Source organism: Hipposideros armiger, unplaced genomic scaffold (genome assembly GCF_001890085.2).
Source record: "Hipposideros armiger isolate ML-2016 unplaced genomic scaffold, ASM189008v1 scaffold_16, whole genome shotgun sequence".
Taxonomy (NCBI): domain Eukaryota; kingdom Metazoa; phylum Chordata; class Mammalia; order Chiroptera; family Hipposideridae; genus Hipposideros; species Hipposideros armiger.
The window spans coordinates 2,020,939-2,042,022 of NW_017731366.1; the positions used below are offsets into that span (position 1 = coordinate 2,020,939).

Sequence of the window (21,084 nt, forward strand, 5' to 3'; positions counted from 1 at the left end):
GATGAAGTCCTTCTAGTGAGTGTTTGGCATAATGATTTTCTTGAACATCTACATGCATTAAATAGTGTGGTCTTCTATCAATATACTTAACCCTATCGATACAACGAAGAGAAAATCAATTTACTGCTCACACGTGAAGCAAAGTCTCTGTCGAACTTAAGTTCAGCTTCTGGTGTTGCTTTAGAAAATGAATAATTATAATTAACTCACAGTGAACATAATGAAGACGGGGTTTCCCCTCACAGAGCTGTTATGCAAACTAGAGGAACTGTAGAGACATAGGACCTACTTCTAAAACATCTGTCAGAATTTTTAGTAAGTTAAAACATTTTTATTCTTTTAAAAATCAATCAATCCATGAAGATTGCAAAACAAAATAAAGGCAACTGTCTTCAACTCCTAACATTTTATTTAATGGAATTAAAATATTGTTTTATAGTCATAAAAAAATCTTACTAACACTATCTCTGAAAAAATTTGAATATGTTTTCAAATGTTGGTAGGAAACTTTCTATAACTCATTATTTTTAGATGTTTCCAGCTCTGAATAAAGTAACAACTAAAAATTTAATTATATTATAACCAATCTGTACACATAATGGGTAATAGTACACACAGATATTATTTTAAAGAATGCATACTAATGAGAAAGGCCCAATTCCGTTCTATATAACATATTTCTTTTACCTTTCTCAACTATGTATCATACATCATAATTTAGGATTTTCAGTCATAGTTGACATTCTTGTCAGCTAATAGTTAAATCATCTAATCCCCTTTCACGCCAATTAAATAATCCTCACAGTCAAAGTGAAGAATAACTTGAAACTAATCTAATCAGTGCTTATTGAATGCATCCCTTTAATAATAACCAAAAAGGATCAAAAAACAGAAACCTTCCTCTATAATATTTTTGAGCAAGAATCATAAATCCAAAGAAGAGAAAACAGAATTTCAAAACAACCAGTGCCACTGGGCAAATTCTGTTAAAATAACAGAGATTGTTTTGGTATTAGATCAGGAAAATTTGCTTCAGTACCTTCTAAATGTATATGTATGCAATGCTAAAACATCAACATGAAAATTGGAAAAAATATTGAGCACCCTGATATTCTGGTCATGGAAGATTCCTAAATAAAACTGATTTTTTTTTTGCAATTTCTATAACTCAGTTTTTCTATACTTTAACGATAACAAGGATTACCTAGGGCATATTAAAAATGCAGAACCCAGGCCTCTTCCCAGATAATTCTGATGCAAGAGATCCGCTGTGGTTCTGGAATCAGTATTTTTTTTTAAGTCCCAAAGAATTCTTATTTGGAAAACACTGTGAAATTAACATATGACAATTTATATACAATCATATAAAAGTTGAAATAAGTAAAAAATGTTTATGATATTTGTCAAGATAAAAGGCCAGTTGTTGCTGCATGAAGCACCTAATGTTGGGGGCTCCCTTCTTCCCATCTCCTTGGTTTCTGTGAAGAAGCACTTTCCTAAACGCTCCCAGTATCTGATTTCTGTGCTTTAATCCTCCCTGTGAAGGTGGAAGAAGTTACTCTGATCAGAGGATTAAGCAAAGGAACTGGGCAGCCCAGGGTCATTCTCCCTCTATTTTTTCTATGGAATCCACCTCCCTACACAGGATTTGTGGGTAAGGATGGCAGTTTCCAGTGCTTCCTGTGACTGGTAGGTTTCCCTAAATCCAAAGTTCAGAAGTAGGAAGCCAAGTGGTGTCACAATTCAGAGTTACACCCTCAAATCCAGCTGACAGGAAATAAAGCTGAGATTTTGATATCTCTCTGCCTAAATCTCTTGCCTTTCAAAATAAGTTTCTAAATCAAGAGGGGGGAAAGGAGTTACTTATTGACTCCCTAAAACCCCATCTTCCAACACTGTTATATTGTTGACTAGATTTGGTCTTTTTATTTAAACCCTCTAACCAGTTAATGGAACAATTTTTATATATGAACTGACTTAATAATATTTGCATTTGCACAATACAGCTCTATGGTAGATGAGATGTTATGTTTTTCACTGGAAGTTTTCAAAATGCACTGTTCAACTCATACTAATTTTATTATTGAACCACTTAGAAACACCAACTTTTGGAATTTTTCCTCAGTGGCTACTAACTCTAGAACCTTTTCCATGGATCAACAGTTCAATAAAATGTGACTCTTAATGGGTTTCATGGCCAAAGAAGTTTGGAAAACATGAAAAAGTAACATCCCTCCTGCAAATTGAAAATGTGTATTAGCTTAGAAGTCTCTAAGAAGTCCTTAAGTAAGTTGGTTGATGTCACCCCCCCAATTACCATCTATCAATATCCTGTGAGACTAATATTCCAACTACCACATTCCGGGAACTTCTGCTCTAGAAGATGTTTTCAGCAGTCAGATTTTTGTTAATTCCTAAACCTTCTATACAATTAATTAGTGAAATGTTATTGTGTATTTCTTATAAGTTATTAGTGCATTTGTTACAAGAATTTCCAAACATAACTGGGGAATTGTGTAAACTCTGCAAGGGCAGAGACTGTGTGTTTGGATGGTCATTGTAGCTCTCGTGCTTGGCCAAGGCCCAGCACACAGTAGGCACTCAGATACTTATTCAATGAGTAAACGAATGATATAAACCTAATCCAGGGTTGTGAATAAATACCTCCCATCCAAAGACATCTATCTTATTTACAAAAAGAAAAGTCCAAAAAAGCCTTTGGCCAATGAGTTTTCCAGAAAAAAGGAATAAGATAGCAGACCTCCCTGCAGTTCTACCACATCCAATTTCTCCCTGGACCCTAAAGCATCTCTTGCATTCATCTGAGTGAAATGCCGATTTGCAGTAATGAAACTGGGTTTTGTGAAAGAGGATGCACTCTGGATGCAAATGAGGGATTCAATACTTTATCTCATCTAAGCTGTAGAATAAACACAGGGCCTACGTGAGGACAAATGTTGAGACTGGACTTGAGATAAATTGCAAAGAGTACATGTTCTTCCTCAACGCTCTTTATCAAAAGTGAGGCACTTAATGCCTACATTTTTGCATCTAAACTAATAGATTAATAATTTCGAGTCTGCTAAGGAGGATTTATTATATTACTATGGATCAATGAGTCAGTTATCAAACAGCAAATTGTCAATTTTGTGTATCATTCTGAACCCAGGAAATGTTCAATGTCAGCAATCCTTAATTTTTTGTTTTACTTCTCAAACCAAAACAATGTGCTCATTTTTAAACCTATCAAGAAAAATGTCCTCTAATCTTTAAGTTAAAAGGATAACTTGAGAAAAGGTATCTATGCTACCAATCATATCCAAAGACATGAAAAGGAGAATGTTTGTGATATAAAGATAATATTTTTATACAAAAATGTATTCATTCAAACTAATATATGATTGTTATGTCACATAATTTCTAAAACTTTTGAAAAGAAAACATTTGTTCTGTCAGACCCTAGTTTGAAGAAAAAAGAAATGTATCTACTTCTGTGTAAATATCAAGAAGTCTTCTCTTTTTACATATGATTCTGTGCTAATTTCCTGAACTAAAATCTAAGACAAATAGACTGACAATGAATTTGTGCTATTTGGGGGTCTGAGAGTTTGGGTGTGGAAACATTAGAACTCATGGGACCTAAATTTATCACAACAGCTAAGTAGCACACTATAACTTGTCTCTGACTTGGAAAATCTAGGTTATTAAATCATTAGGTAGCACAAGGCTTACATTCTCTATAATTTTATACCTCTCAAGAATGTATTGGGAGGGGTTCCAGGAAATCCTGTTTTAGGGCCTGAGTCCCCTCCCCCCCAAAAAAAAAAATAAGTGCAACTTTGTAAGAAGACTTCCTTCCATTAGTCACTAGATTTTTCCCATCATATTCAAAGCCTGGAGGCTGTAAATCTGACAAAGGGCAATAAAACTTGAAGGTAATGATGCAGTTTGAATGTAGGTGCACAAGCCACATTTGGCAGACAGGAGCAGTACTGGTTTTGGGTAGTACACTTGTGAAGGTTTGGTGGGTCACCTGGACCTCCTTGCTGACTACCCAGCTACTCTTGCAAAAAGCCAGGACCACTCAAGCAGCCCCATAAATACGAAGGCTCCATGGTCCTCTCTCCAGGGCAACCAAGATAACCGGGTCTTCAGCTGGCCCAGACCACTGCTCTTGAACCTGCTCAGAACGGTAATTCTGACCAGGAGTGAAGCCGGCCTAGAGCCTGGGTTGTGCAGCTGCTGGAATGGCGCTTTCTGCTCTGACTTGCCTGAGAGGTGAGGCCCCTCAGCGTGCTACAGACCCTCCAGAGGAGGATGATCTAGGCTGGCTTTCACTAGGTATGTGGGCGTGGTCTCTCAGAGAGGCCCACTCATTCAGAGGAAGAAGCACTTGTCCCTGGCTTTACCTTTGGATCTTGAACATTAGTCTTTAAAAGGAGCAACACTAAAATAAATGCTGAATGTATTACTTTTATAATGGACAGCTTCAGTCTGACAATATACATATATATTCTGAACATATATTATACGAATAGATTCTAGGACACAATTTGATTCTCATGGATTCATTTGGTGAATCAGAAACCGGCCCTGCGCCCCTCAATGGGAATCAGGTATAAAATTCCACCTCGGCTCTTCACAAGTTTTCCACAATATTTTGAACGTGTGGGGTGTTTTCAGGAGCAGATTCGGAACGACTAACATATTGAGAAGCTGCAAGGTCGCAGGCTCTGCGTTGTGTTTTACATACTTAGTGCCACTGAATCTTCACAGCAATACCAATCCATCTCTGAGGCGGGTGCTATTTCCAGTTTGCAGAGGGGAGTGACTTCTCAAGTGTTACGTCTCAGACTCAGAAAACTAGTAGCAGAGATGCGATGGTAAGTCAGATCGTCTTCCCAACGCAGCGCCTTATTCTACGAGCCACACTGCTCCCTACAGACCAGACCAGAATAATATGGGGAACCACACAGGACTCAGCATGTCTCCAAACAATTCAAAGATTTTTCTGGATTTATCCACAGGAGTATGCCAGTGATTTGTGAAAAGTGTATCAATCTTGTTTAGCATATATCATTCTATAATTTCTTTCTATGATATTCTATGAGACCAGTTACAGATTTCTCAGAGCTAGGAACTAAAAGAATAAATATTTGGGCATATGCAATTGATTAATAAAAAAAAACACAAAGCATTTTCCACCTGTTGTCCTCCATGCCATAACTAATATTTTTACAGTTAAAAAACACTATTCCTTTTTGTCACGTTGATACCCATAAGCTCCATTTCCTAATAACAGTTGCTATTCAAAATTGCTATTTCTAAAACAAATTTTTCTGTTACCCTATGATACATTGTGGTATAAGGGTATTTAATATTCAAATTGTTAACGTAATGTAATATTATCTTCCCTCCTGTTGCTCTTTAATTTGGCATTAAGCAGCTGAGGTTTGAGGTTTTAATCAGACAGCACTGAATTAGGCAATTTATAAAATCAAGGGAGGATTCGCTTTTCAATTATTTCATTCACTGTTTATACCTATTAAATTATAAAATAGCCTTAGAAATCCATGAACTGATTGCCTCTTCCCCTGCTTGACAAGGTCTAAATGCAGACTTATTTTCAAGTGGCACAGTGCGGTGCAATAGTGAAGCATGAGGGCTCCAGCCAGATGTGTAACCCAGGGCAAGCGAGTTCTATCTATTAGTCTCAATTTCATCACCTGTAAAATGGAGATAATAATGATACCTCCTTCATATGGTCATTGAGAGGATTAAATAAAATAACCCATGGAAAGCATTAACACAGTACTTGGCATTTAGCAAGTGCTCAGCTCTTATCAAGATGATACATTTGAGAGCTCATACTGAAACATTACTGTTGTTACATATTTTAGAGCAGAAATAGTCTGAAAACCATATTAACCATTATGCTTAGCCCACAGTCGTAGCAGAAGCACGCAAAAGCATCCCTCTCAGCTCAGCACAGGGACTGGCTTCCCATTCGGCGTATGCTTGGGGCAGATGACTAGTATGGGCAGTCACTGCAGTTACCATAGGCCTGGGGGTGGGCAGAGCAGCTGACAAGGCCCAGGGGTTAGGCAAGGGCAGACTGGCTGTGTTAGTAGAGGGGAGGCAGGGACCTGAGATAAGGCAGGTGAATGATCATGTTCAGGAAGACAGGCAAAGGTTTAGGCAGCACCCACAGCAGATCAAGCCCAGGGAGAGGGGTCTGAGATTCAAAAGGCAGGAAGGGACCTAGGAGGAGTCAGGGGTCCAGAGAATTCCCCATGGAGATACCTCACTGAGAGCATCTGACTTTTAACTGTCAAATTCCAAATGGAATCGCTGGCTGTTGGAGGAAGTGCATCTCTTTGTGACAGGCATTGCCAAGGTGGGCCAGGTGTCATCTCTATTCCCTCCGTAAACTTGAGGCCTCCTCATCAGAGGGTGATAAACCAAGTTTTCCTACCTGGGGCTCCCTCAGAGTAGCTATGAACCCTGTGAGTCTGGCAGACTGGTCAAAGCGGAGCAGACTCACTTTCCTTTCATGGGGCTACAACCACTGAAAGGGGTGAGAATGAGGCTTCCTGAGAGAGGCCCCAGCCAAGTGATGATCATGGGAGAGAAAACCATTTTAGCTAGTTATATCAGCTCCAAACAACCAAGCACAAAGTTTCTAAAAAATTATGACTTGCACATTTTACCTGCCTGACAAACTAGAGACTTGAAAATGTCCCAACACCTCATATTTTCATATTTTATTTTGTACATTTAGTGTCACACCACTGCCATCAATACCAAAGTTGTTAGAATCAATAACCTCTATTATAATTCTGGGCAGGGTCTGCTTGCTTTTTGAAGCTAATTCCAATACTGATTTTTGAAAATCTGTTTGATTGCCACTGCTTACAGGCAATCAGGAGTGAGCCAGACTTTCACACACTGAGCAGAGCCATCCTTTGTCCCATGAGCTCAGAGGTAAGGCAGGCTGATATGGTGGGGGAGCAGGGCGCCCCTCCCAATTCAGTCTGACACGCCTATGGGAAACCAAATTGCTGGAGATTTTTGAGGGAGGAAATCCTTTACTAAGGAACATCAGGAGGCTAGGCTAAATCAAGTCAGGTAAACTTATTAGTGAAACTGTGCAAAGATACAAATAAACATGATGACCCACGAGGGGGAAGAACATGCATTTATGCACAGAACACTTAGGTGCTAGAATCGAAGCGGTGTGGCAGCATAAACATAAAACAAAGATAGATTATTCCAGAATTTCAATAAAACCAAAAGATTAACCACCATAAAGCAATGATACCACCATTAAATATCACTGGACTCAGGAATGGTTGATATTGTTCTGAGATGGGGCTGTGAGAAAGTACAAAGGCAAACCTTTAACTTAAAGGCAGAGTGATTTTTGATATTCAGTTTCCATCAATCAAATAGAATCTTCAAAGTCTTTTAATTTGCACCTTCTACTGACATTCATAGATAATGCACCCCAAACACTCAATTTTCACATTGTTTTTCACTTGCAAATCATGAGTTAAATACAAACTTTACCAAATTCAGCCATTTTCCAATGTGGTTCACGAGCGACCTCTAGTGATACTCAGGCCAGTTAAAATAATTCATCCCCCCTCAAAACCGTCTGAAAGTGCAGATTCACTAAGTATTCAATATCTGCTGTCAACTAAAAATAGATCTTCTGCCACTGTTAGATGCACAGTTATAAACTCAACTTACTGTCCTCGCTTTAGAATCCATGACTAGATAAAACCATTTATTAAAAAATATATAATTCAATCATTTGAAAACATTTCAAAGTAATCTTTGCTTGATCCCAGTGTGAATACATTATTTTGGCTGTTGGGAAGCCTTTTTACAAATGAATAAACAGGATTACAAAATAGTCAAGGATGATTTAAAAAAAAAATAATATCCTTGTATAGTTACTTCATTTCTCTTCCTAACTTCTTTCAGTTCTCCAGTGACTATCATAAATGATAACAATGGCTAAATCCACAAAACTCTGCATTACAATTGCCTGATCATTTATTTCCTGCCACGCTTGGCATGTTTTTTAATAAAGACCTTTTCTTTCATTCCTTCACCTTGTACCCAGGGTTCTTGAATTAGTAGCCCCTGGGACAATTGTGTTCTGTAGGCAGGGTCTAGTTATGTTTTACATTTTCTTACTCATTGCCCACATTTAAAAATCCAGATTTCTGGCATCTCCTGAAGAAAGAAAAGGACCTTTGACGTCTGTCCTGCACCCCACATGGCCACACACTTCCCGGAGCTGGGGGCTGCCATGTTAGGGGAGGCCTGCGTTCCTCAGTTGGCCAGTCACATGTCAGCCCACATCAGTCACATGGGTTACTTAGCTGGCCCCCGTAGGCATTCGAGTTGCACCTCCTGAGTCTGTGATCCTTTTAATACTTCCTGTAAATGTTCTCTTTATAATCTTTAGAACCAAGCTAATCTTTGATCATATTAGCACCACCAAACGCTACCAGAGCACAGACTGAAAGGAACATGCTGTTGTAAAGACAAGATAAAAACATATGCTCAGTAATAGAGGAATGCAAACAACACAAATGAGTAGTTTAGGTTGACGTCAAGTGCAGCTGATTCCGTCAGACTTGGTCAAGTTCACTTTCTGTTTATGAATCATGCCTTTGGAGGTAACAAGCCCTCCCCATAGGTTCACAGACAGCAAACAAGCAATGGACACTCTCCTATCACGACCCACCTGCTCACATCCCAAGACTGCGCTCTTGGAGCCAAGGCCCGGTGATCAGGTGACTGGCCAGTCCAGCCACGAGAAGGAAACATGGTACTCACCGGTGTGCTGCTGTCTGAGAAGGTGTTCATGCTCACGGAGCTGCTCAGCTTGTCAGAGGACACGGAGGGCGGAGACGGGCTCCTCTTCTCCAGCGGGTCCTGCCGCAGCAGGTACTCACGCCACGCTCGCTGAATGCTACCAAATTAAAGAAATACATCAAAATTTAAAAATCAGCACATGCACTGTCACTCCCCTGTCACAGATCACAGACTCAGAAAAGCACCCTGAAGAAACTGGCTCTAGAGACGGGGACACTGTAACACATAGAATGTGACACGAGAAATCAGGAGACCTGGACTGTCTCTGTTTTACTGGTCTGACTTGCACAGACTAAGCTAAATCAGCCCACAAGTGTCAGCTTCGTCAGAAAAAGTCATCAGTCAATGTGAAACTAGTTTGCACATGTAAATACACTTTGATTTATGGGACACAAGAACTTTCAATTTCTCATCCTGTATTTCAAATGAGAATAATAAATAGACTGACAGACATATCATTCACTCATTCACTCAATACAGCATTGCTGAGGGACTGTTCTGGGCCAGCCTTCTCTGAACAGAGACTGAAGTGAAGCTCTAGGGGACGCTATCTGCGTGGACCTCAAAGTGAAGGGCATCCATGATGTTATGCAGTATCGTCTGCATGGCCCAAGGCAGGGGCCACGCTCTGGGGACAAGGCTAACAAGAGCCCTGCGGGCATGGATTTTACATGCTGTGGAAGGAAACAGGTAACGTTCAATAAATCAAGAAATGGACAGAGAAGACGAAATACGTATCTGAAAGTGTTATGCACTACTCAGAAAATTAAACTAACACGTGATTACGTGACTGTCTGAGATTTCAACCAAGGAAGATTTTTCTTTCTTGTGATTAGTATCTAAAAAAAAAAAAAGTCATCTTCTGCATTGAACAACAGAAACCTCTTCTTTGTGGAAGCTAAGTAATTTTTTTGGACTTCCTTCTAATCTTTGAGATTAACATCTAGGTTTTCACAGGCGATCAGTTAACACAAACTATCCTGTCCCAGGAGTTAGCCAGACATGAACGCCAATTGTCAGGATTAAGCCTTTTAGAATAATTGCACTAATTCTTCACTATCTTTTTTAGACTCCTGGAAGCATCTGATCTAAAATTCTTCCATATAAAACTAAAGTTACTCAAGTTGGTTTTGTGTAAACAAACGGATTTATTTTCAATTGGCTAGAATGGTTCAAAGACCATCAATTTTCAACAGTCAGAGGATATAAATAAAGAACACAAAAAATGCTACCACATGATTGAATGTGTACGTGTTCCCTAATTTATGAAGGCTCTGTAAATTATGATGCCCAAGGAAAAGTCCAGAAGCTGTAGTAAAACAATATCTTGGGGTCAGAGGCCAATTTCCCTGAAAGTCTGAAACTTAAGCTTCAGTGGCCTTTACTCAGAGGTCAGAAGCTTCTTCCAAGACTCTGCGAGGGGCTCTTCATGGTTTGTATAAAATTGTGAAAGAAGATATGTTTTCGGTTGTTTTTTTTAAGGGCCCTCCAAGTTATATATACACTTCAGGTCCCATTAAAGCAGGATCTGACTCTAATTTGGGTTATATGTGGTCACTGTTTTATTATGCAAAGTTTGCTCAAAATGCATCCTTATTTATTTTTCTTTAGTTTAAAGGGTTGTGGGTTTTTTGCATCTCAGAAATGCATTTTTATTTTTATTTGCAAACAACTTAAATTTTTAGACAAATGATTTTAGTATATGAATTTGATTGTTTTTATACAGAATATAAAGATTTCCCTCCTTGGTCTTCCATGTGAAGGGTACTGCAAGACTGAAGGGAGGTACTCTCTGCATGCAAGTGTGTATCTTACATGTCAGGTGCTGAAAACCAGTGATGCAGCACTCCTAAATATAAATTAGGACAAGTGACAGCACATATTAAAAAGGGGATAAGAGAAATGTTCTCGTTAATCAGATTCAGGAAGCAAACACGACACAAAAACTGTGCAGATAAGACCAAGTCAGTAACTTTAGCTAGGACACTGCAATCTCAAAGAAGTCCTATAAGATTAGATGCCTGAATCTGGGAGACCGGCTGTTTCTTCCCCAGCCCATTTTATTAAGGAATATAGACCTGTTGGGAAGCTGTTTGGTGATTTTCACATCATCTGAAGTACTTGCAGTGCTGGGTGTCTCCCAGGGCCCTGCTGACAAGCTCTGCCACTTGAGGGCACCTAAAGTCTGTAAAACTGCCCATCAAGTGCTTAAAAATGTGTGACTTTTTTAAAGGGATTTTAAAAAGATTTCTCCCTCTCTCACCTTGATTATTCAGAAATTATAGAAAGAAAATGTAGTGGCCACTTGAGATATCACATTTTAGCTTGTTGAACACCAGGGGGCGGTGTGACACCGCTGAAGAACCAAGCAAACAATGCTGGTCAAAACTGAGGTGAGGTGTGCAAAGATGAATCTGCGCTTCAGCGTCCTCTTTCTCCCTCCTAGTACTACGGAATCTGCAAAGTGACATATTAGTTTTCCTTAAGTCAGAGATTAAGAAGTCAATATTTTTTCTTCAAGTGGATGGATATCCTTGTGACAAAATTAAGTACCTTTAAAATGTGTATTAAAATCACCCATAAGCCCACTCACTTCCTTACTACAAAAACTATTTAGATTTTAATATTTACCTTACTAACCTTGTTCACATATATAGAAACAATTTTACTTAGTTGAAAACATATTACACTATATTTTATTCTTTTTTTAAAAACTTAATATGATGTACGTATTTCCAATGTTTTACTTGTCCTTCATAATTACAGTTTTAACAACTGTGTGACAGACTGGGTAATGTTTTCAAACTTGCGTCAGAGGTTAAAAAATGACAAGCTAATCATGTCATATAAGACTATTACCATAAATGGCTACATTTTTTAAATGGTGGAGCCATGTTATTATTATCCTCTATATGATGAAAAATGCTTACAATCACACACTATTTACTCCCCTTTGACCACCGACATTACCTTTGTAAATTAAGCTCTCTAATATTATAATAAAATAAAATCAGCTCTCTGAATACCATCTCCAAATGTTATTTCACTGTAAGAGGGAATTAAAACAAAATATAGAAGCACCTTGTCCCTTGGGCATGGGGAATCACTTTTCAGCCTTCTCATCCTAGCTTCACTGCAATTCCTCCTCACGAGTCTCCTTTACGCCTGCTCAGTAAATCCTTGAACACCCCCTATCTTGACATTTTTACTTCCGAAGCTAAGCAATATTATCAATATAATTGTTTAAAGGCCGGCTGCAGTAAGGGGGCACATTTTCTGTGTTCCTATATTTTGAATTATAGATAAGAGTGTAGAGATTTACTTCAAAACAGATGATAAATACATTATCAATAATTCTTTTTGCTAAGCCAATTCCTATTTATCTTTTACCGTCTCAGGGATGCCATGCTCACCTTCCTCTGCCGTCTCTCTATAAATGTGCCTGTTTTACAGTGCAGGTGGCTCCCTCCTACACTCACAGCCAGTTGGAGACTCACAGCTGGTGAAGTCCTGGTTGTCCTTACATAGAAGCGTAGAAGAGAGAGCTGTCTGAGACCTGGGATGCTCAGAGAAGGTTGGAGGGAGTCCTGGTACTTTAATTAGCCTTTAAAGAATGATGGAATTTAGCTTGACAGGGAGGAAGAGGAAAGACCTCTGGGCAAAGGCATGGAAGTGAGGGTACCAAGCAGGAGGCAGAAGCAATCTCAGAGAAGAGTGGTAGGACACGAGGCTGTGAAGACAGGAAGAGCATCCAAGATGTCCCCTGGGGCCAGGCTGAGGGCAGGCTGGGCAGTACCTGCTTCTTGTAAGGGGGAACCTCATAACAACACAGTTGATTGTTGCCAGGCCTTTCAACTTTTCAGGAACAGTCAGAAATCTGGATTCTTATGTGAAAGTTTCTAGTTCTTAAATGTACTAAATAATTTTTAAAATTTCAAAATACATTATTACCCAGGTAGGCTGAATCTTGGGATGGGAAAGAGGACACCATCAAAAGAGGACCCAAATCTGAACGTCTTTTAAGAGATAATAGCTAATTACATATAGTTCTTTTTGAGTGTCTTTTCTCCCACTCAATCCTTACCCCAAGTGGGCTGTGAGGAAGGCGCTATTATTTTATAGTGGTAGGTTTTGCTTGCTTAACATTAATTTCTCCTCCTTTTTTCCCAGCACTCATTTTCCTTTGGGGACCCACCAACCCTCAAGCCCAGTTTATAACTCCTAATTTCAGCTCCTTACTTTGATTATTAGTACTTTCTAAAACTTCATGGATTTACGCTCTTCTGGATCTTTCTGCAAGTTTCTTCACCAACATTTATGGCCACTTTTAGTGCCTCAGTTCACAGTCTGTGCAGTGTCCTGGGGATGGTAGCCTATCAAGAGCTGTCTCTCCGACTGTTACCCTCCATGGGTCCAAAGAACTTAACCCTCCCTAGCCACCAGAGCCAGGATATCAAGGGGTATCCCTTGGGTGGCAGCCACAAAAACCAGGACACCAGACGTAAAAACGGGTACCAGGCACAGAAAAACTCCCTTCTGAGAGATGGTGGTGCTCTGGAATGTGGCAGAGGGAGACTGCGAAGATAGCGCCAGTTCTCTGTGGAGGTCTCCGGAAAGGTTTACAATCAGCCCATAGTTGTGTGTTTAATTAGAAGCCTGCCCCGCAGGCTGCAGCTGTGATGATAAGCTAATAGGCCTCCTGCACAGAAAGGCTGAGCTCCTACGTTTGTTGCCTCCGGCTGTGCCCTGAATAAGGTAGCTGTGTAAGAACTCTTTCTCCATAGGTTACGGTCCCGTCCAACCGACAAGCACAAGGCCCTCTGGCCACCAGAGCCAGGTGGTGTACAGGTGTCCCCTGGTGGCAGCCACAAAAATCAGGGCACCAGACAAGGGTCCAGCTGTTGTCTGGAAGGCACTGGTGAACTGAAGGGAAGCTGAGGCAGAGGGAGAACACAAAGGTTGCATGCACCGGCCTTCAGTGCCTGAGAGCACCTCCGCAGGCCCCTGTAAGTGCACCGAACGAGAAGCCTGCCCCTCAGGCCAAGGCTCCTGAACAAGCAAACGGGCCTCTTTCTCAGAAAGCCTGGGCATGTGTTTCAGTCTACTACCTGCACAGGGCCCTGTAGTCTGACAAGGGCTGCCTCTGATTGTTACTGTCCTGTGGGACCCAAGAAGGCAAGCTCCCCTGACGGACAATCAAGGGGAGTCCCCTAGGTGGCAACCACAAAAATTGGGTCACCAGGTGCAAAAATTAGGGCACTAGACTTGTGTAGAAGCGCCTCTCTGGGAGATTCTGGTGCCCCGGAGTGTGGCAGAGGGAGAGTGTGAAGATGGTGCCCGCTGGCTGGAGTGAGGCAGAGGAGGGGTACAAACATGGCACTTGCTCAAAAAAGAGGGGGGAAAAACTTGAGAAGGAAGGAAGGGAGGGAGGGAGAGAGGGAGAGGGAGAGAGAGAGAAGGGGGGAGGAGGAGAGAGAGGGGGAGAGAGAGAGAGAGAAAGGAAAAACAGATGGCGCCTACCTGCTTTCGCAAGGCAGAGAGAAATAGCACCCGCCAGCCGCCATCCCGGAGAGTATCCCAGCAGGCCCCTGCCCCGCAGATGAACGCTTTAAAATTAGCAAACGAGTCTCTTTCACTTAAAGTCTGGGTGCTTTTCAAAGGGCTGCTTCTGCTCTGGGTCCTGCAGTGGGTGAGTCTGTGCACAGGCCCTCTAAGAGCAGTCTCTCAGTTTGCCACAGCCACATTGGTCTCTGGTCTCCCGGGCACAAACCCAGTTGTTCTTCAAAGCAAATGTTTTGGGGGCTTGTCTCTCCCGTGCTGGTTTTAAAAGTTGGGGTGCCCAACGTGGGGTATGAACCTTTTCCTCTTCAGGGAGACGCTCTGGGTTTTGAGTTGCCTCCTAATTGTGAATCACTGCGCCGGGGGTGGGGGTTTATGACGAGACTGTCTCAGCCTCTCCTGCCCACTTCCCATGTGATTTCTCTTTAGTTTGATCAATGTGAAGGGGTTGCTTCGCCAGTTTTTAGGTGAAATAGTTCCCTATGTAGTTGTAGATCCCACTGTGTTCACTGGAGGAAGAAAGTACGTGATTTCCCCCAGAAACTAAGTGTGTTTACAAGTGATGTAGATTCTTGCTCAGTTTTATATCTCATTAGCTGTGGCCTTGGACAAAATACTAAACTCACTGGCCTACATTTTGCTTACCCTCAAAATGGGAATAACAACTTTTTTGTAATTCTTGTGAGGAGTCAAGGATAAGGTATCTAAGTCACTTAGCCCCAATTTTGACAAACAGGGGTCCTCGATAAATAATTATAATTACTTTAAAAAAATCAAACGCTTTCAAATAGTGTTAAGTACCATGTGCAAATCATATACATTGATGTGATATGCTGTATTCCTGAGGATCTTTACTGGCATTATTTTATTAGCCCAATTTGACATTAAAATACGTTTGGAAAAGGTACAATTGCATGGAAAAAGATACACTAGGCTAAATGCTTTCCTTGGATTTTCTCATTGAAAGGTCACCACAATCCTTTAAGATATGGTTAGCATTTTACAGAGGAGTGCAGCTGAGGCCCAGAGCGGTAAACAGCGTCCCCAGTGTCCTACAGAGGGGGAGGACAGGCGCTGGGACTCGAACCTAGGCTGATCTAACTCCACAGTCTGTGCTCCCAACCTCTCCTCTAGCATGTCCTCTTTCCTTCCTCCTCCTCCTCCTCTTCCTGCTGACTATGAGGTTGGAATCCTGCCTGTTATTTTTTCCTCATATCTTCTTTTAATTAAACATTTGAGTAAAGTTGAGAGGCATTATTACTCTTAAACAGATGCAATTTAATAAAGCTTTATTGATAATTATCTTTGAAAAAAATTTTTGGGGGGGGATTTTCTTTCTCTAGAGTGTGTGCATGTGTGTGTGTGTGTGTGTGTGTGTGTGTGTGTGTGTGTGTGTGTGTCTTTCCCTCCTTTATAGAATCTAAAATGTTTCATCACTATATCAAACATATGAATGAAAAATAAGGAAAAGAATTGAACATATTTAGTCAGCAGACTTTTAAAGGATGATTTATATTCAATAGATCTCTATGTTGTTCCATCACAAAATAAATATATTGTTAAAACATAAGGAGAGGGATTGCACATAGTTGATGAACAAGTTTTAAATGATGGCTTGTACTTGGAAGATGCGTTTAGATCTTACTACCATTTGCAAGGTGTGGCCCCGACGTGAAGGGCAGAGGTTTGGTGGGATCTGGTGAGTCCACTTCCTCCCTCGGCGGTCAGGCCTCTGTGCTAAAACCCAGGCTCCTTTGATGGGTGTGTCCTAACCAGACCCCTGTTCCAGTCTTGGCTCATAAGGCAACATTAATCTTTAGTCAGAGTTGCACTGAGTGCCTTCATTGTGGTGCTTTCAGTATTACTTTTGCTTTCACTAATTTTTCTGACTCGAGAGGCTTGCCTTTGCTGGATCTTCAGAAACCTGCCTTTTACTTCCCCCAAATGACTTTTTATTAATAGCTGTACAGTCTTGATTGCTTTTGCCCTTCTGATGCAGTCCTTTGATCCTCCAAGTCTAAAACTCAAAATCACCTGCTAACACTCATGAACCCGGTAACGCGCCCTTCCTGACTTCCTTCCAAATTCCACCCCCCACCCCCACATGCATGTTCCTTCCCCACAGTCCTCTGCTTCCTTCTAGATACTTTGCACTGCCACGTACAGGTTTAGCCTTTCCTATCAAATTCTTTCCTTTTCATGTTGTCCTGAGTGTGAAGAAAAAACAGACCCTTTCCTGACCCATCCAACCCCAACCCGGGGTTCCCACTAGTGCAGGTAGACAGTAGAGGCAGCCCACACCTGAGAACAGTTCTCGTCTTGCTTATCTTTTACATTTAGAGATTGACCTGACAAGGTACATCCTACCTCAGGGCTTGCAGGGGCTGGACTGTACAGAAAACCTTCATTGGAACCTACTACTCTCTCCTTCTCATCAGGGAGGGGAGAGGGGAGTTTCCCAAACAGCAGATTTCATGGTATAGTAACCTCATTTCTCTCTAACCCCTGGGGAAGGTAGATGTTCAGCTGGTTCCCACCAACAGAAGTGAGAGAAAGCCTTTGACAGTGACTCAGGAACCTGAGACAAGGCCCCATCTTTCATACCCAGTGCTCTGCAGGTCTAAAGGACGTCTCTTGGGAAGCAGGAATAGGGTTATGCCAAGGTTCTCCTGTGAGGATGCCAAGGTCACCTTGGGGGAGGGGAGGCAATCCCAGCAGAACAAGCGACCCAATGAGGAGTGCAGCCTACACCATTGGTGGGGAACCTAGGAGAGACCCGATGACCCTGCCTACAAGGAATCAAATAGCCCCTAAGAGGCATTTTAAAGGACACAACTGTCTGGGAGCTTGAGTGTTCACCATCAATGAGAAACCTGGGGCAACCTTGGTGTTGAGCAATGAATGTTGGAAGAAGTGACACCAAGAGAGGAGAAAGGAAGGGGGAGATGGGGAGAGTAGAAATAAATATAGGAGACGGGAGAGAGGGGAGCAGGCTGCAGAGATGTAGGAAAGGTCTAATGTGAGAGGAGGGGAGATGTTTAACCTGTCACGAGAGCTAAGAACTCAATAACCAGGTTAGACAAGAGTCACTGAACTGGACTCGATTTTCCGACGGGACTCAAATTCCATCACTGGGCAAGATTAACTTTTTTCTCCTTCACCCCCCTCCAGTGAGTGGAAATGGGGTCCAGAGTTGTTAGAAGAGATAAAACCACTCAGTTCGCACCTCACTGAGCTGAGACCCCTCTGTCAAACCAGTTACACATAAAATCCCAGGCTCTGAGCTGGCTAGAACCTTGGGCACAGAGATGTTTTTCTTTGCCTGTCCCTCCTCGTGGCCCCTGCCCCTCTGCCTCTACATACCGGAGATGATGAAAACTAAGAAAGGACGGGAGGCTTCCTAACTTCATTTCAGCCTTTAAGCTAAACACTCTCATTTTTCACACTTCCCTTTCCAGCACTTTTTCATTTAAAAGGACATTATCGTTATGAGGATAAAGCAACCTATGGTTGGAAACTAACATTGTGTGTAGTGAGGTTGACAGGCTGCTTACATAAAACGACTTGGTAGCCTCATTCATTATTCATTTAGGAAGTGTGACACAGAGCTTCCTGGTGGGGGCGGGGCAGGGACTCAGCTGGTTCAGAGGCCATGTTTGATCTTTACCTTGAGAGGTAGCCCTGTGTACTCACTCCGAGGCAAGCTTTATATGGATAACTAAGGTTAACATAGATTTACAGTAGTGCGTATTAATATTTGTTTTTATCCAGCAGGGTGTTATATATCTGCCTCATTTCTGTTTCACTTCCTAAATCCAACAACAGCTTATTGTTCTTCAAAGGTGTGCACCTCAAGGCTCCCTTCTTCAGGGTGGCTTCTTCTCTAAAGATTCCTGTTTGGGCTTTTTGAAAATTATCAGTGATCCTGACCAAGTTCAGATATACTTAAATTCTCAGATACGTTTAATTCTCAGAGTGTTAAGGTGAGTGTGTGTGTGCATGTGTGTGCGTGTATTATATACACCCTCAGTGGCAATTCTTACACGCACCCCTAAAGGAGAATCAGAAAGGGAAAGGATCGCAGAGCAGAGGCCTGAATAGTTTAAAATTGCTTCTAAGGTGATTATGATAGGCCCCTTCTCTACTTAAAAATGGTTTTAAAAGGTTGCCATTTTGTTCAGACATAATATGTCTGTCTCATTTTGTATCTTATTAGTTTCATTTTTGTTGATTTTGAGGTGGTTTTAGCATGATTTTTATGCAATAGTCATTTATAGTGGGGCAAGGGGACCCACATTTGGCCTTAGGAAGAGAGAATAAAAAAATAAAAGAATAGGAAGTGAGAATGGAAGACAAGATATATTTTTCCAAAACATTTGGGTGAGAGCTGGAATGGAAATAGGAAGAAGGAAGAAGTTGAAAGGGTGTGTCTGTGTGTGTGTGTGTGTGTGTGTGTGTGTGTGTGTGTAATGAAGAAATGGCCTGAGGTGGAGAGGTGGGACTAACCACATTGTTCCAAGATGAAATTAGCCAAGTCACTAAAATGAAAGACAGTGGGAAATGCTAGTGGAAGTTGAAGGAGTATCCAGTCTGAAAGGGGAAAACCGTGAAATGAAGTGATGACAATCAAATAATTCCCTACACTATCCAGCAATGGTGCTGTGTGCCCAAAACAGCTTTGTTATTGCTCAGACCGAAAGGAAATAATGTGTAACACATAAATGTGCAATAAATAAATGTGTAATTCTTATACTCCCAAACTCCAGAGTAGTTCAGAGGTTAATACAACAAGAACTTTAAAACTAATGCTTTAATGTAAACTTTGAAATAACTTACATTTTCACCTTTGATTCCAAGGGCTGTAGATTGAGGTGATATTTTTCAATGTTATTCTCCACATCCATGGCTAGCTGGTGACTGCAAACAGAAGTAATGTCTCAATATAGTTTAATCCAGAAAGTTATGGCATTCATAGTAATAATACTGCCAATTTATATTTATTTGAAAAACCAGCTATAGTACGTGTTCTCTGACAATTAAGATCGCAAACTTGCCACCGTGTGCTTACATTGGCAGCCCTGTACAAACAGCTCAGTAAGGTGTCATAACCTTGGTATATCAGTGTCTCCCAGCTGTGTTCATGTTGACATGTGGCAGTCTCGCTGAGTGGCGTTCATGATTGTTGTTGTGTGCTTTTGTGTGCTGTCACGAGAATGTCTGAGCTTGAATTAGAACAACGAACAAACATTAAACTTCTTGTTAAGCTTTGCAAGAGTGGAAGTGAAAGCAGGGACATGTGAGTCCAAGTCTACAGGGATAATGCCATGAAGAAAACGGCAGTGTGCAAATGGATTCTGAGGGGGAGAGAAGGTGTCACTGATGAAGAGAGGTCAGGGTGGCCAGTAACGAGCAGAACTGATGAAAACATTGCAGAAATTCATTGAATTGTGCGTCAGAATCATTGGCTGACTGTGAGAAGCTGGGCAGACCAAGTAAACATTGATAGAGAAACAGTTAGGAAAATCTTAGCTGAAAATCTTGGCATGAGAAAGCCGTGTGCAAAAATGGTCCCAAAGGAACTCTTATGTCACAACAATGCACCAGCTCACACGACACTGTCTGTAAGGGAGTTTTTAGCCAGTAAACAAATAACTGTATTGGAACACCCTCCCTACTCACCTGATCTGGCCCCCAATGACTTCTTTCTTTACCCGAAGGTAAAGGAAATATTGAAAGTAGGCATTCTGATGACATGCAGGACATCAAGGGTAATATGATGACAACTCTGATGGCCATTATAGAAAAAGAGTTCCAAAATTGCTTTGAAAGGTAGACTAGGCACTGGCTTCGGTTGCATAGCTTCCCAAAGGGAGTATTTGAATTTGACCGTAAAGATATTCAGCAATGAAGTATGTAGCACTTTTTCTAGTGTAGGATAAGTTCGTGAACTTAATTGTCAGACCTCATATATTCAATTTTGTTCATTTTAATTTGTTAATGGAGTCCTAATTCCTATTGATGGGTGATAGATAAATAACCATACCTTAGAAAGAAAATGTTGTTTGCCTTTACCTTTGCTGTTCTTTTTTATAATATTCTGAATCACCGATTTATGAATTCATTCATCAATCTTCCATTCAAAAGCAAACAAGGAGTGAGTACTTACTATGCTCCAGGCACATGTTTATCCCCTAGACACCCCAAGTTATTTGATAAATCTGCATGGACCTGTTATCCTTTTACAGGATATTTGTCAAAAAGTTAATGTATTTTTTTACTAGTTTCAGGTGTACAAAACAATGTAATAGTTATGACACTTACACCTCTCACAAAGTGACAACCTTTGCTGTTCTTTTGATTTCTACCACTCTGCTCAACATTCATATCTAAGGCATGAAAATCATTTTCTTTAAATGGAGAGGAAAGCAGAATATTGAACCATTTCAGGGGGAGAAAAAAACATAAGGGGAGTGTTATAAATCCTATGGAATGTCCAACAGAGGCTCTAATGCGTCCCCAGTGGTGCCCCTGCCATTGAATCTTTCCTCCTTTCATTCTGTGAGCTTATCAGAAGTTCACTGAGTGCCACAATAGTCACGAAAGGCTTCGTGGAGACAGTGCATTTGGGCTGCG

General features: G+C 41.1%; 1 protein-coding gene across 4 annotated transcripts in view; it reads right to left on the reverse strand.

Moving 5' to 3' along the window:
- SCHIP1 (schwannomin interacting protein 1) overlaps nt 1-21,084 on the reverse strand; it is a 731,629-nt gene that overhangs the window by 540,420 nt on the left and 170,125 nt on the right. For 3 of the 4 annotated variants that reach the window (XM_019627033.1, XM_019627029.1, XM_019627043.1), the window contains exons 3-4: nt 19,288-19,368; nt 8,854-8,989 (exon numbers count right to left, since the gene is read on the reverse strand). In XM_019627033.1, the coding sequence (XP_019482578.1) occupies nt 8,854-8,989; nt 19,288-19,368 (217 nt within the window). The remainder of the gene's footprint in view (nt 1-8,853; nt 8,990-19,287; nt 19,369-21,084) is intronic. The other variant, XM_019627052.1, reaches the window with a different exon arrangement.